Source organism: Kryptolebias marmoratus, linkage group LG2, assembly GCF_001649575.2.
Source record: "Kryptolebias marmoratus isolate JLee-2015 linkage group LG2, ASM164957v2, whole genome shotgun sequence".
NCBI lineage: Eukaryota > Metazoa > Chordata > Actinopteri > Cyprinodontiformes > Rivulidae > Kryptolebias > Kryptolebias marmoratus.
The window spans coordinates 9,903,542-9,919,596 of record NC_051431.1 but is presented as its reverse complement, the minus strand read 5'-3'; the positions used below and the strand labels follow the sequence as shown (position 1 = coordinate 9,919,596).

At 36.4% G+C, this 16,055-nt stretch overlaps 2 protein-coding genes and 1 pseudogene across 2 annotated transcripts; all 3 read right to left on the bottom strand.

Moving 5' to 3' along the window:
* Positions 1–2,073: 2,073 nt before the first annotated feature.
* On the bottom strand, positions 2,074–6,167 carry LOC108240903 (extracellular calcium-sensing receptor-like). The gene is made up of 8 exons (XM_017424701.3): positions 5,965–6,167; positions 5,219–5,513; positions 4,819–5,108; positions 4,154–4,449; positions 3,608–3,813; positions 3,305–3,526; positions 3,054–3,177; positions 2,074–2,972 (listed from the first exon to the last, which is right to left on the bottom strand). Exons 1-8 carry the CDS (start codon positions 6,114–6,116, stop codon positions 2,074–2,076), a joined length of 2,484 nt encoding a protein of 827 aa, XP_017280190.3. The 5' UTR covers positions 6,117–6,167.
* A 3,127-nt stretch (positions 6,168–9,294) lies between these two features.
* LOC108240852 (extracellular calcium-sensing receptor) lies at positions 9,295–13,410 on the bottom strand. Its single transcript, XM_017424649.1, has 8 exons — positions 13,157–13,410; positions 12,431–12,725; positions 12,033–12,322; positions 11,419–11,714; positions 10,846–11,051; positions 10,519–10,740; positions 10,281–10,404; positions 9,295–10,193 (listed from the first exon to the last, which is right to left on the bottom strand). The coding sequence occupies exons 1-8, from the start codon at positions 13,408–13,410 to the stop codon at positions 9,295–9,297; spliced, it is 2,586 nt and encodes an 861-aa protein (XP_017280138.1).
* Positions 13,411–15,639: 2,229 nt separating this feature from the next.
* Positions 15,640–16,055, bottom strand: part of LOC108240851 — a 3,877-nt pseudogene continuing 3,461 nt past the window's right edge.

Genomic DNA, 16,055 nt, shown 5'->3' with positions numbered 1-16,055 from the left:
TCTCAAAATTACCTTCTTGATCAGCAAAGATTTTCCAGTTTATCTCTTTCTTCCCCATCTCCATGGAACAGTGGTGATCATATAATTGCCTGTTTGTGCATGTGTTTATATGTCAGTAAAAAAAATATCCCTTGAAGAGTGAACAATTTTTAATGAGGTACTCAGAAAATAATCATTTGATGCACATCTACAACTGATAACATTTTGGAGTTAACCAAATATAACCTTAGAAAACACAAAAATGTCTACAATTCAGTTAGATTTACACTGAGCTCAAATTTTGTGTGGTAGTAGCTGGGAGTCATCCCAACAGATATGTTGAATGTTAACAGATCATACCAGATTAACTCCGGCATTCAAGGCTATGAATGATATGTATTCCTTTGGGAAATGCTAGTTTAATGCTTAAACAGTTTGTTGATTGACTATATTTATGAACAACTTCTGCACATGCACTTGTCTTGGTTTTCCTAGAAGATTAATGTGGAGTATGATTTGGCATTGCATAAATTAAATTTTGCAGTGTAGTATTTGAAATTTGGTCAGAACTGGACCGATTTAAATGAGCTAAATTTTCACTAAATTAATTGTATCTGATTGTGTTTTTTTGGGGGGGTTAAAAAATGTGCTCCATGGTTTTAGTAACTTTATTTGTACTACTTTTTTCATTAAATCACAAGACCTGCTCGCCGTCCCTGCCTCGCTTCATTTGGATCTGCCATAACCACAACCAACCATGATATGATGTGGGAGATTTTAAGCAAAATGTGGGTAAAAAAGAAGCAGGAAATAAAGCAAACTTGAAACTTTTATGAATCAACTCAAACCAAACAGGTGACTGGCAAGAAGAATTATAGAAAACAGATAAATTGACCAAAAAACTTAGCAATACATGGAGTATGAGTACTGGTTAGGGTGACTGTTGAATGAGGAAGATGTGCTGATTATGTATATATGACAGGAGTGTGGATAAAGAAGGACATCAAATAGATATGATACAAGAAAACTACACATCCAAAATACTTCTAAATACAACAAAATTGATAAATGTCAGACAGAAATAGTCTCAAAATACAAAAACTAACATAAAAACATGAACAGCATAACAGTACCCTATTCTAAGGAACTGCTACCTTTATAGGTGGAACAGTTCATAGTGCGAGCCCGGAGGCTGACTTGGCAGGCGAGACAGTTCAGAGCATTGGCTTGGTGGGACCCTCGTCGCAGCTTGAGCATGAAAAAGAGGTCATGCTGGAACAGCTGGAGAAGTGTCTTGCAGAAATCTCTTGATTGCTCAATTAAGGGACCCACTCAAGACAAGCGCATGAACCTGTGTCAGTGGAGAACTGGGCTGAGTCTATGACACCAGTGGCAGCTGAGACAATATCCTGATATGACAATTAATGACAATTATCATTATTTGTCATGATGAAATTCACCGTAACTGATTAAAGTGTTTAAAAGACTGATAATAATGATGGTTGTTTTCTGAAACCGCTATTACTCCTTTATTAAGGTACAAGTAGTACACACCTGCATGTGGTCAATTCAAAAGAGTTATATATAAAGTGATACGAGCCAGTAAAACGTTCCCCAACAAAGGGAAATAGGGTCTACGAAAAGGAAAAAGGACAGGGAGAGAAAATAGGGAATAAACTGCTTGAGTTAGATCAGAACTGTGAAAATAACTAGATACTTTAGTTAATTTTTGTTAATAAACATTCTATGTGCTCTCTGGTTAAATTGTTATTTACATGTAATTGGAAAATTTGCTATTAATACCAAAAAGTTGAGAAAAAAAAACAAAAAAAAAATTTTATTTTGTTTTTCAATTTTACTTTAATAAAGCCAATAAAGTTTATTCCTTTACGAAAGTCTTTTAAATGCCAAATAGATTGTCAAACAAAACATACGAAGATGACATGAACTGAATTGGCTTAGGTAGAAAATGTACGGTAGTGATTAGTTCTAAATAAATATTTAACTAAAAAGAGTCATTTAGAATTTGTGTATTGCAGTTCTCTTTGTGTCACAGTTTTGTTTTCTTGAATTCAAATGTTTGAAACTTTTCAATTAATTCTTGTTCATTAAATATTTCTTAGAGTTCTTCTTTGGCTGAAATAATATAATGAAACACTTTGGAGCAAATATACACAGGATCAGTCCAAAACTGGAGGCCAGAATGGCAAATATCTCCACAGCCACAGTAAATTTTCCAGGAGAGCTGACATATGCTGGGATGAAGGTGAGCCACACTGCACAGAATATCAGCATGCTGAAGATTATCAGCTTGGCTTCGTTAAAATTATCAGGTAGTTTCCGAGCTAGAACAGCTAACACAAAGCAAAAAACAGCCAGCAGGCCAATGTACCCGAGCACAGCCCAGAACCCAACAGCAGAACCTAATGCACATTCCAGGATGATCTTCTCCTTGTATGTAGTCAGATTTTTCATTGGGAATGGAGGGCTGAGAACCAACCAAACAGTGCAGATTAAAACTTGAATAAAAGTGAAAAACACTACAGTCATTCTTTGCTGTGGAGGCCCAAACCATTTCATGGCATTACTACCTGGAAGTGTAGCTTTAAAGGCCATTAAAACCACTACAGTTTTCCCAAGAACACAGGAGATACAGAGAACAAAGGTGATACCAAACGATGTGTGCCGCAACATGCAGGACCATTCAGAGGGAGCTCCAATGAAAGTTAATGAACATAAGAAACAGAAAGTCAGAGAGAAGAGCAGCAGGAAGCTCAGCTCAGAGTTGTTGGCTCTGACAATTGGAGTTGTTCTGTGATGAAAGAAAATAACTGCTGTTATGATGGCCAGACAGGCTCCAATAACGGAGAATGTAGCCAGGATGATTGCCAGGACTTCATCAAAGGAAAGAAATTCCACAGATTTTGGGAAACAAGCATCTCTTTCTGCATTAGGCCAGAATTCTATGGGGCATGGGAAGCAATCAGGAGAATCTAAAAAAAAATCAGATTAGGTTGTCAGCACTCAAATACAGTATGTACTGATGCAGAACTGCATGAAAAACAATTTGTTACCTGTCATATTACTGATCTCTCCTTCAGGACATGGTATACAATCATAGCAGCAGATGGGTTTTCCTTTCTGCAACACTTTCCGAGTTCCTGGAGAACAACTCTTAGAGCACACTGACACTGGTACCTGTTATACAGACAGACAAGAAGACAAGTGTTTTTTATCTTTATTCTTATTTGTTTGCTTGTCTTTTGCTGTGTCACATTTGATTAATTGTTTATTTGTTAAATTAGTATATAATTAGTCTCAATACTTGTGTAGAATTTCCAGCCCAGGTTAAGTTCTTGTTGATCTGAAACTCCTGGCCTTTTTGCAGTGATGCATCATAGTATCCTACTTTTATCAGCTCAATAACTCCACTCTCACTCTTCTGCCAGTTGACCAGCTCATAAAAAGCTACAGGATCCCCGTTAGCATCAAATGACACAGGATAACCATTTTGGGAAAATTTGACATTTCTGAGTTCAGTTAAAACCTTTAAAATCAAAAGGAGACAATGCAGAATTGAATTGCAGCTTTAATTAGGTTACAAGATTCACTTTTTAATGATACTGACTTTTTTAGATTCCAGTCTTATATTTGTGTCACACTGAGTGGTGAAATTTGTTTTCCAACACACTGCATTGTGAATGGCATGAGCTATGGCATAAACAGCCTTGTACACCATGTTAGTAATTCTTAACTGGGATGTTTCAGTGTACGGGTTTTTGAGAGTTTTTAGGTCTTCAGTTCCATCACACAAGTTTTTGTGTGGATCAGCATCTAAAAACATATGAAAACAGAGGAAATTATTATTTCAGTCACAACTACATTGTACAAAGTAATATGAATTCATGTATATAAAACTGTACGTTTTCACATATCAATTAACATATCATTCAAATTTGATCATTGATCTGACATCACTAATGTACTATGTAAGAACTTTACTGAAATTATCAACAATTTTTTTGAGCAATAAAAAATTTAATGACAAGATGTTGTAACATAGCAGTGGAATTTGTAAATTGCACAAACAGATTTGCTACAAATTCATCAGAATAAAACAACAAATGTCTTGCTGTGGGTATTTAAAAAAAAAGAATTGTGAAGGCATTCTCACTTTCTGTCAGTGTGCAGTTGAATGCCTCCTCCCAGAACTCAGTCAGCACTGAGGAGGCAGCTACTTCAGTGGAAGAGAGATCCAACAGGAAGTCTCTCAGACCTGGGATAACAGATTGCTGTATTGCAACTCCAATGGCTCCTGCACAAAAACTGAAGCTCAAAAGGTTTGGGTCAGTTATCCAGCCCTCACTTCCCATCCACTGACGAGGTGGTGGAGGCTCCCGAGCCAGCTCCTCTAACAGGACCCTCATATCTCCAGAGGCTATAAATGCCACAACAACCACTGCTGTTGACCTGCAGAGATATTAAAATGTGTTTATTTATATCAACCTATACTTAAAAAAAAAATATATATATATATATATATATATATATATATATATATATATATATATATGTTGTTTAAGCCATCATTTAGAAAAATCTGTGGACTTAAAACTTATGTATGTTGGGTATCACATTTGTGATTTGATTAAAGTTTTAACAATCATTAAAAATTCTACCAAAACAAAATCTAATTAACTTCCATTCCTTTCTCTACTAGGCATTTTTCCCTTCTGTTCACATCAATACAAGGTAACAAGATAAACCTGTGGAGGCTTTTTTAAGTGTTTCCACATTTACAGAAAAAACACCAAAAGGTCAAGTCACTGAAATAGATACCTGCGAATAACATCTGCCACTTTCTGGATCTTGCTGTGTGGGTCGGTCCGATAGAATAATTCAGAGTACTCCACACAGATCCCCTCTTTCTGTGCTGCATTGAGAAAAGACGCCATGCCATAATTTCCATAATCTGAGTCTGAGCGAACAGCACCGATCCAAGTCCAGCCAAAGTGTTTCACCAGCTTGGCCAGAGCATCAGCTTGGAACTGATCACTGGGAACTGTTCTGAAAAAAGTTGGGTACTGCTGCTTATCTGACAGACAGGCACAAGTTGCAAAGTGGCTCACCTAAAGCAACACAAACAACAAAGTAGCTCTTAATAGTTAAAGGAAGAAGTTTAACACTGACCACAGGTATTTTTTTACACTGACATTTGCAATAATTTTAGACTACTTGCCAGAGGGATGTTGAACGACCCTATGATGCTTGATACGCTGATAGATGAAGTCGATGAAGAGTCACCAACAGCAGCCAGCACTACGCCAGACTGTGAGCAGTTTCTGTCTTTGTAAAAGACAGGGTCTTGACCATTTGATAGTTGAAATGCTACATGCACAGCTACGGCCACTGAAGCACATGAATCATAGATCTGATATCCAAGTTTGAGGCCTGGCAGCAGCGTTGTGCTGTTGTTTATCTCATCAATGGCAAAGATCATTGCTCGAGAAAACCGCAGTTCCCGGGCTATAAGGCTACATAGAATCAAAAAGGTAAATTTTGACATTTTCACAAAATAAAATACTTGTGGCATTCATACTCACATCATAATGTGAAAGACAAATGAGCAGTTAAAAAAACAAAAAAAAAGTCTGCAGTTGTTAGGACTATGAATAACTGATCAGGCAACTAATGTGTGGACAAAAAAATGTAATCAAACGTTCGCATAAATAGGTAAAAAATATGTTACTAATAAATCAAATTTGCAGAGAGATAAATTCACAGATTACCAATGATTATCTACAGCCTAACTAAGTTTAGATACACATCCAAATTGGTAATATAAAACCTATAGATTTTTTTTAATGAAAAAACAGTTGATTATAAAATAATCCTTTTTTTTTCGAACATCAGACCAAACCTTGCAGCAAAACACATCATTTGCATCCATGCACATCTTACAAACTTTTCCACTTTTTTACTAACCTCCCTGTGCATTTTAAAATCTCAGGCTTGCTTGTGTAATTATAGGTTCCTGTGTGCAGTTTGTAGTGAATAGAGAAAACACCTCCGATAACAAAGTCCCCATCCATTGAGAATGCCGGCAAACGAGGGGTACTCTGCAGAGTACATTTCATCAATAAAGTCTCAGCACTGACATCTGCACCAGTCAAAGCCTCTATAGACTCAATTCTTTGTTTCAAACCATCCAGGCAAACAACCAAGACAATAGTTGTTATCACTTTGAGCAAACTCACAGCTAATCTCAGGCCAATAAAAGCATATCTGATCTCCATTTCTCAACTGTTTGTATTTGGGTCTAAGTGTGCTTTTACTATGAATCTTGTCTATTATATGCGTGAGGTCAACCGTCAGCAATGAGATGCCCTCCCTTTCATGACATCATTCAATGTCCCTACAAGGACACAATTTTCACTCTCTGGTTCTCTGTCTTCTCATGATTAATTATCACTTTCATCCTCATATATTAAGATTATACATGTTCCTGTTGTTTTTAAAATGTTCTTTTATAAAGTTTATTCAAACAAAACTTAACCTGTCCTAACTTGCTGGAATTATTTTCATGTAATTATTTGGACCTGTGATATTTTGATTTGAAAAGATTCATTGTTTTCTTGTAGTAAACTTGCATTATATGACTTGTATTTAGTTGAATATGAATGTGTTTAATTTTGCTTTATTTTTAACCTGTTCACCCTTCTCCATCAAGTGCCTATAGGATGGCATTAATTGTAAACTGGCATGCATTTAGACTGACATGCACTGAATTAAGATTTACTGCGTCATTTTTATATAGGACAAAACAATGCAACAAACCACAGAAACAGTAACATGTTTTGCCGCTGATCTATACAAACTTATAACACTGTATTTTGGGAATTCAGTAGTTATTACATTATGAAGGTTTCACTATTCATGCTTCACTCTTTCAAAGTTCTGTCGGTGACAACATTTTACAACTGTATAAAACTAGGAAACAGTAATGGTATCAAACATGTGAATCATGTTTACATTCTAGTTATTATGTTAATTGTAATGGGAAATGCTTTTTTCATCTCTCTGTTTGTTATGTCTTAAAGCATTTTTCATTGATCAGTAGCAGAGTGGTTGACCATATTTCAAGATAGGTAGGTAGGTAGGTAAGTAGGTAGGTAGGTAGGTAGGTAGGTAGGTAGGTAGGTAGGTAGGTAGGTAGGTAGGTAGGTAGGAAGGAAGGTAGATAGACAGACAGATCTGAATTAATAAGTAATGTGTTTCCTAACTTCTGGCTCAGGTTCATTGTGGTTACCTTGGTAACAGGAGCAGGTGTGTCTTTCAGTGTTTACAGGTAATGTCTCCAGTGGAAAAAAGCTTCAGAACACCGAAATCTGGCGTATACTGCTAAAGCCACAGATTTTATGAAGGGGAAAAAATGCCATTTTGTTCTTTGGCATTATGACTCTGAGGCTCATTGTTCGAATTCTATTAACCATAGAGCTCTGATAGTTGCAGTAAGTGAAAGATAACATGTTTTCATACATTTGGATGTATAATTTGTATATGTATTGAAAAATATGAGTGTTTGCTAAAGTTTTGGGAATTTGTCACATAGCTTCTTGCTCTGAGTCATGTAACCTTTCACTGTAACAATTGAAAATTATCTTCCATACGCACTCAGTTTAAACTCAGAAAATGAGCAGAAACTTTTCCCAAATTTAAACTGTGCTTTTACCCAAAAAGTAACAGATAATAATTAGGTAAATCATAGTCCAATGTTTTCAGATCTATACAGGGATTGAATGATGTGTCTAGCTGATAGTGTATTAAAGTTAAAGTGGTAGGCTTTAAAAGTCTACAAAATTTCAAGAGGATTTGAAGGATTTTCCATTTTTTACTGTGTTTATGGTGTTTCAGCATGCACTGGGGCAGTTCTGAGATGAGTGTGAATCCGCTGGAATGAGAGTCAATGTCTCTAAGTGTGAGCATATGGTTCTCAGCTGGAAAAAGTTAGAATGCTCCATCCTGGTCAGTGTTGAGTTTCTGCTTCAAACTACCCCAAATGCCTTGGGATGCCCCATGAGGAGTAGGAAAGTGTCACTGGAGAAACAAATGGCTGGTTTTCCCTGCAAAACCTGTTGCCTCTGTGACCTGACCACCGATAAACGGCAGAGAATAGATGGATGCATGGCTACTGTGTGAGCGCACGCTTCTGTTCAGCCATAATAAAGTTGATGAAAGAATAATAAATAAGGAAACCAAATTAGAGGTGTAATATGTGACTGCAATAGAAATACTCTGGATTGCTTTAATGTTGAAAGAGATGTTTGTTTACTTAAGGATCTAGTTTTGGCTTGATTTCACCATTTGTTGCATTGCTCTCTGTATCATGTTATGGTCAGCACAAATTAAACTCCAGGCAATAAATTCAAAATATGTACTAACCTTTAGAAATGTACTTGAATATTTTGTGCAATATTTCAACATGTTTTTGAAAAAATCAGACAAGTGATCAAATATTAAAAATGAGAAAAATGTATATAGGCATAAGTGGAAGACATGTCAAATGCTATTGACAAATATCTCCACAGCCACTGTAAATTTTCCAGAATATCAGCATGCTGAAGGTTATCAGCTTCATAAAAATTTGAAAAAAACAATTCCCACAGAAAAGTAAATTTTCATTCTTTTTTAAAGTTACCTTTATTTTTTAGAAAGAACAACTATTTTGGGGGTAGGTTCTTTAAGGTGTGCCCCACGTACAATGATGTACCTGCTACGTGTGATCAATAACAATGATATGTTGTGTGAGTTGAATGTTAAGGTTCATGTTTGTCCTATCAGAAACTGAATGAAGCTCTGGCAAATTAAATCATGACAATAATTTTTTAAGTGTTTTTAGCTTTTTAAAATATTTCTGCTTGCATGTTGCTTTTCTGCAATTAGTGAATATTCATCAACCATAAGTTTACAATTAGTTTATATTTTTATTTAAATTATTATGTTAGGGTAAAAACATTAAGGACACCAAAAATGTTCACAGATTTAATTTTTCAAGACATTTTATTTATTTAGATTTTGTTGAAAAAAGAATTACTTATTAAAAAGACACATGCAAATAAAAGATGACATTATAGAATTACACTTAATAGAAACATATGATCAAGTGATCAAAATAAATAAGATCAAAATAAAATTTCTAATAATCTGCTTATATTTAAAATTAGACAATGTCTATAACAATGTGAAAAGTTTGAAATGTATTTTAGTTGCAAAAAGTTGCAATTTATCTTGTGATCCTAATTTCAAACTTTATTTTTAATTTTTGTTCATTAAATATTTCTTGGAGTTCTTCTCTGGCTGAAATAATATGATGAAACATTTTGGAGCAAAAATACACAGAGTCAGTCCAAAACTGGAGGCCAGGATGGCAAATATCTCCACAGCCACAGTAAATTTTCCAGGAGAGCTGACATATGCTGGGATGAAGGTGATCCACACTGCACAGAATATCAGCATGCTGAAGGTTATCAGCTTGGCTTCATTAAAATTATCAGGTAGTTTCCGAGCAAGAACAGCTAACACAAAACAAAAAACAGCCAGCAGGCCAATGTACCCGAGCACAGCCCAGAACCCAACAGCAGAGCCTAATGCACATTCCAGGATGATCTTCTCCTTGTATGTGGTCAGATTTTTCATTGGAAAAGGAGGGCTGAGAACCAACCAAACAATACAAATTAAAACTTGAATAAATGTGAAAAATATTACAGTCAGCCTTTGCTGTGGAGGCCCAAACCATTTCATGACATTACTACCTGGAAGTGTAGCTTTAAAGGCCATTAAAACCACTACAGTTTTCCCAAGAACACAGGAGATACAGAGAACAAAGGTGATACCAAACGCTGTGTGCCGCAGCATGCAGGACCATTCAGAGGGAGCTCCAATGAATGTTAATGAACATAAAAAACAAAAAGTCAAAGAAAAGAGCAGCAGGAAGCTCAGCTCAGAGTTGTTTGCTCTGACAATTGGAGTTGTTCTGTGATGAAAGAAAATAATTGCTGTTATGATGGCCAGACAGGCCCCAATAACAGAGAATGTAGCCAGGATGATTGCCAGGACTTCATCAAAGGAAAGAAACTCAACAGGTTTGGAGAAACAAGCATCTCTTTCTGCATTAGGCCAGAATTCACTGGGACATGGGAAGCAATCTGGAGAATCTAAATAAAAAATCAAAAGAAATTAGATTGAGCTATTAAGACAAATATTTTTTGCTGCAGGTACAGATGAAAAACATTAGATGTTACCTGTTGTATTACTGATCTCTCCTTCAGGACATGGTATACAATCATAGCAGCAGATGGGTTTTCCTTTCTGTAACACTTTCCGAGTTCCTGGAGGACAACTTTCAGTGCACACTGAAACTGGTACCTGTCAAACAAATGCATACAAAAACAGATCTGTTTATAATTATTTTCTATGATCAAAGATTGTGATTCAATTCCTAAAAATTTGTTTAAAAAAATCCTCTGTTTGGTTCCTTACATTTGTGCTACCATCTACCCAGGTTATGTTCCGGTTGATATGAAACTCCTGGCCTTTTGGCAGTGATGCATCATAGTATCCTACTGTTACCAGCTCAATAACTCCACTTTCACTCTTTTTCCAGTTGACCAGCTCATAAAAAGCTACAGGATCCCCATTTGCATCAAATGACACAGGATAACCATTTCTGGAAAAGTTTACCATTTTTAGTTCAGATAACACCTAAAAAATGGAAACAATACCAACAATACCAATAAATTTATTGCTGACTTGTGTTATGTCATGTTAAAAGAAATGAATATGAAATTCATTTGTTTTTAGGCTGACCTGTTTGGACTCCATTTTGAAGTGTTTGTCACACTGAGTGGTCAGATTTGTTTTCCAACACACTGCATTGTGAATAGCATGAGTTATTGCATAAACAGCCTTGTACACCATGTTAGTATTTCTTAACTGAGATGTTTCAGTGTACGGGTTTTTGAGTTGTTTTATGTCTTCAGTTCCATCACACGGGTTTTTGTGTGGATCAGCATCTAAAAACATATGAAAACAGAGGAAACAATTATTTCAGTCACAACTACATTTATTTAGAGTGAAAATATCTTCAGTTCCATGGCACACTTTCTTGTGTGGACCATCTTCTAAAGGCAAAGTCAGAACAGGGCTGAGAAACATGTACAAAATAATCAAGTGGTCTGATATTATTGTCGCATTCTCAATAAAAACTACACCGATTATTTTTGCATTTTTCTGAATATTCCCCATGGTTTTTGTTGAGGTGATAAAATGACTTGTCAGGCTTTTAAATTTTTTGAGTTCACAGAGTTGCCAAATAATTAACAGAGCAAATTGAATATTTTTTGTGGAAGTAAAGAGAAAATAAAACCATGAAAAACTCACCTTTTAAGAAACTGCAATTGAATGCATCCTCCCAGAACTCAGTAAGGAGAGAAGAGGCAGCTACTTCAGTGGGAGAAAGATCCAAAAGGAAATTTCTCAAACCTGGGATGACAGATTGCTGGATACCAATTCCAATGGCCCCTGCACCAAAACTGAATCTCAAATAGTTTGGGTCAGTTATCCAGCCTTCACTTCCTATCCACTGACGTGGTGGTGGAGGGTCCAGAGCCAGCTCCTCTAACAGGACCCTCATATCTGCAGAGGCTATAAAAGCTACAACAACCAGTGCTGTTGATCTGTAAAGACATTGAAAAGTGTTGGCCCACAGTATGCTTATCAATACTGAATTTTTGACATATGTATTTTATTTTGCTTATAACCATGGATAACATGTAACGCAAGTTTGTTGTCATTCCAGCAGGAAAATTAATAAGGAGAATTAACAAAAGCAAAGAATTTCGGAGAGATAAGTTTTCCTACAATTTATGTATTATAGTTGAAAAAAAATGTGTTAGGAGACTAAACTCACTCAAGAGACTAAACCTTTTTGTTTGATTTTGTTCAGTGTGTCTACATTAATGCAAACAAACAAGGTAAATCAGTGAATTAAAAACCTGCGAATAATATCAGCAACTCTTTGAATCTTGCTATATGGGTCGGACCAGGACAAAGCTTCAGAATATTCCACACAGATCCCCTCTCTCTGTGCTGCATCAAGAAAAGATGCCATGCCATTATTTCCATAATCTGAGTCTGAGCGGACAGCACCGATCCAAGTCCAGCCAAAGTGTTTCACCATCTTAGCCAGAGCATCAGCTTGGAACTGATCACTGGGAATTGTTCTGAAAAAACTTGGAAACTGCTTCTTATCTGACAGGCAGGCACAAGTAGAAAAGTAGCTCACCTATAATATAATCACAATAAAATTTAATTTAAAACAAACAGCTCTGTATTCATACAATCAACAGGTGTGCTTTAGAATTTCAGTTATCAATAAATCTAGATATCTTACCAGAGGAATGTTGAAGGGCCCAATAATACGGGATATGCTGATTGATGGTGTGGATGCAGAGTCTCCAACAGCTGCCAACACCACACCAGACTGGGAACAATTGCTGCCTTTGTAAAACACAGGGTCCTGACCGTTTGATAGTTGAAATGCAACATCCACAGCCATGGGTACTGAAGCACATGAGTCATAGATCCGATATCCAAGTTTGATGCCCGGCAGCAGCTCTGTGCTGTTGTTTATCTCCTCGATAGCAAAAATCATTGATCGAGAAAAACGTAGTTCTCTGGCTATAAGGCTGCACAGAAAAAGTAAGGTGAGTGCTGACGTTTTTATAAAATGGGAAAAAAAACAACAACACAAAAAAGAAACTCTAGAAAACTTGAGCAAGTAAACAAATCAAAAGAAAACCCGTATTTTAGATTATAATCAAAGTAACAAAAAAATCGAAATATTATTTTACTAAAATTTACAATGTAAAATATTCAAATATTTTAATACTGTGCAGTTTACCAAAGTTTATTTAAATCTGAAATCTATAACGCTAAAATTCATTATATTCACAAATATCTATATCTAAACTTTGTTGGTTTTAGATGATAAACACAACATCAGAATCTATTGCAGAGCATTATTCTTTATAAACATGCCTGAACATTTTTTAGCAAGACAAAAATTCCATTTGTACACATCTAACATTCTTTCCTTCCACTTCTTTCATTTACTAACCTTCCTCCGCATCTTAAAGGTTCAGGTTTGCTGGTGTAATTATAAACCACTATGTGCAGTTTGTAGTGAATGGAGAAAACTCCTCCAATAATAAAGTCTCCATCCATTGAGAATGCAGGTAAGCGAGAGGTACTCTGCAAGGTACATTTCAGTGATGAAGCCTCAGTACTGACACCAGCAGTAGTCAGAGCCTCTGTAGACTTAATCTTATGTTTTAAACTATCCAGAGAAACAACTAAGACAACAACTGTCATCAGCTCCAGTAATTTCACAGCTATTGTCAAGCAATTAAAGACTGATCTGATCTCCATTCCTCAGCTGTATTTGGGTTGAACTGTGTTTTTACTTGTTTATGTACCTCCTCTAGCGCACATCAGGGAATCGTTTCTCAGAAACAACACCCTCAGGTGGGGATATTTCCTTATCTCCTTTAATGAATCTTCTTGGACATCCTTTTCACTATCTTTTTCATTTTCTTTCAGTTGATCCCTTTTCAGTGGTCTTCACAGCGAGTCATCTTCCTCCATCTAACTCTGTCCTCTGTGTACTCTGTACTCACTCCAACTTCCTCTATGCCCTCTTTAACTGCATCCATATATCTTATTTTTGGCCTTCTTCTTTGTCTTTTTCATGGCAGTTGCATTTCTAACATCATTCTACCAATATAGCCACTGTCCCTCCTCTGCACATGTCCAAATCATCTCAGTCTGTAACTTTACCTCCCAGTTGTTCAAATTGTGCTCTACCTCTGATGATCTCATTCCTAATCTTATCCATCTGTGTCCCTCCCAAGGAGAACCTCAACATCTTCAGCTCTGCCACTTCCAGTTCTGTCTCCTGTCTTTTTGTCGGTCCCACTGTCTCCAAATCATACACCATAGCTGGTCTCAACACTGTTTTATAGACCTTTCATTTGATCTTTGCTGCCCCCCTTTTGTAACAAAGCACCCCTTGAAACTTTTTCCATCCACTCCATCCTGCCTGGACTTTCTTCTTCACCTCTTTACCACACTCCCCGTTTTCCTTGACAGTCGACCCTAAGTACTTGAAGTCCTGCACCTTTGTGACCTCTGCTCATTGTAGCCTCACTGTTCCACCTGCCTCCCTCTCATTCACACACATGTACTCTGACTTGCTATGGCTGACTTTCATCCCTCGTCTTTCAAGTGCATACCTCCACCTATTCAGGTTCTCTTCCATCTGTTTCTTGTTCTCACCACAGATCACAATGTCATCTGTAAACATCATAATCCACGGGGATTCCTTAATGATTTTTTAAAACAAGAATTGGGTGCATAGATGAATTTTTTTGTGTGTGAATTTGATATAATCCACATAGTGTCAAAGTGAAGCATATACGCCTAAATATATACATACATTGGCACTAGTTTTTGGTTAAATGTCCCTTTGCAAGTTGCACCTCAACCACACACTTTTTGCATCTACCAACAAGCTTCTGGCAGTGTTCTGGCTGGATATTTTACCACTCCTTTAGTTGATGATTTGAGGTGAAGTTAAAAAATTTGGAGGTAGACTTCCTTCTTGACTATTCTATCCAGTTTGTTCAATACACCATTTCCACAGTATGATGCTACTACCACCATGCCTAAAAGTTGGTATAGTGTTCTTATGTCTGAAAGCCTCAACTTGACTAATCTGAGCATACTTTTCATAATTGTAACCTTATAACTCAGTCTTTGTCTCTTTGTTTCTTGTCTGACCATAAATCTTTTGTCCAGGAGGCAGGAGGCTTGTCCATGTGAGCAGCTTAACATTTCAGTCAAGCTTGAATGAAAGTATCACTTTTGGTGTAGGGGCTTCTTTCTTGTTCAGCACTTTCTCAGTCCATAGCAATATAAAACTTGCTTTAGTATGGATTGTAACACTGATGTTCAAGCAGTTTTCTGTTTGTGGTTTTTGAATTGTTCCTTAGATCTTCACGGAGTTCCTTGTACTTTTTGCATTTTTGTGATGATTGATATGTGTGCTTTGAAACAAATCCTTTTGATGCTGGTGGAGAAACTACCAGCTGCAATCAATCATGATTACCAAGGAAAAGTTATAAGACCTTGGTCTTGTCAGGTTAAGACATTCTAGAACCTTCAGAACCACATTTTAAGATTTATGTGCCTGTATGTATTATTTTATAATTACATTTATAAAATAGTTTATATATAATTACAATTCTAGTAAGTCTTTTTGTTTTTGTACTGGAACTGTTAAAGTGAATTAAATCATCAGACCAAACTTAGAAAACTGTACGTCTTGTTTTGTAATTTCTTTATTAGTATTAAACTAAAACAATTCTTTTTTGATATAAGAACAAGTAAGAAAAAAATTAAATATTACACTAACGTACTATACACAGGACTGAGATTTATGACTATAAAATATTGTACCCAAAAAAAATTATTCTGGTAAAAAACACTGCAGCCAAAAAATGCAAAAACGTAAAAAGTTCTTTCCAGTGAAATCAACTTGCTTTCAAACATCTTAACTTTCACATTCAACTTTTATTCATTAGATATTTCTTGGAGTTCTTTTCTGGCTGCAATAAAATGATGAAACACTTTGGAGCAAATATACACAGGATCAGTCCAAAACTGGAGGCCAGAATGGCAAATATCTCTACAGCCACAGTAAATTTTCCAGGAGAGCTGACATATGCTGGGATGAAGGTGATCCACACTGCACAGAATATCAGAATGCTGAAGGTTATCATCTTGGCTTCATTAAAATTATCAGGTAGTTTCCGAGCTAGAACAGCTAACACAAAGCAAAAAACAGCCAGCAGGCCAATGTACCCGAGCACAGCCCAGAACCCAACAGCAGAGCCTAATGCACATTCCAGGATGATCTTCTCCTTGTATGTGGTCAGATTTTTCATTGGGAAAGGAGG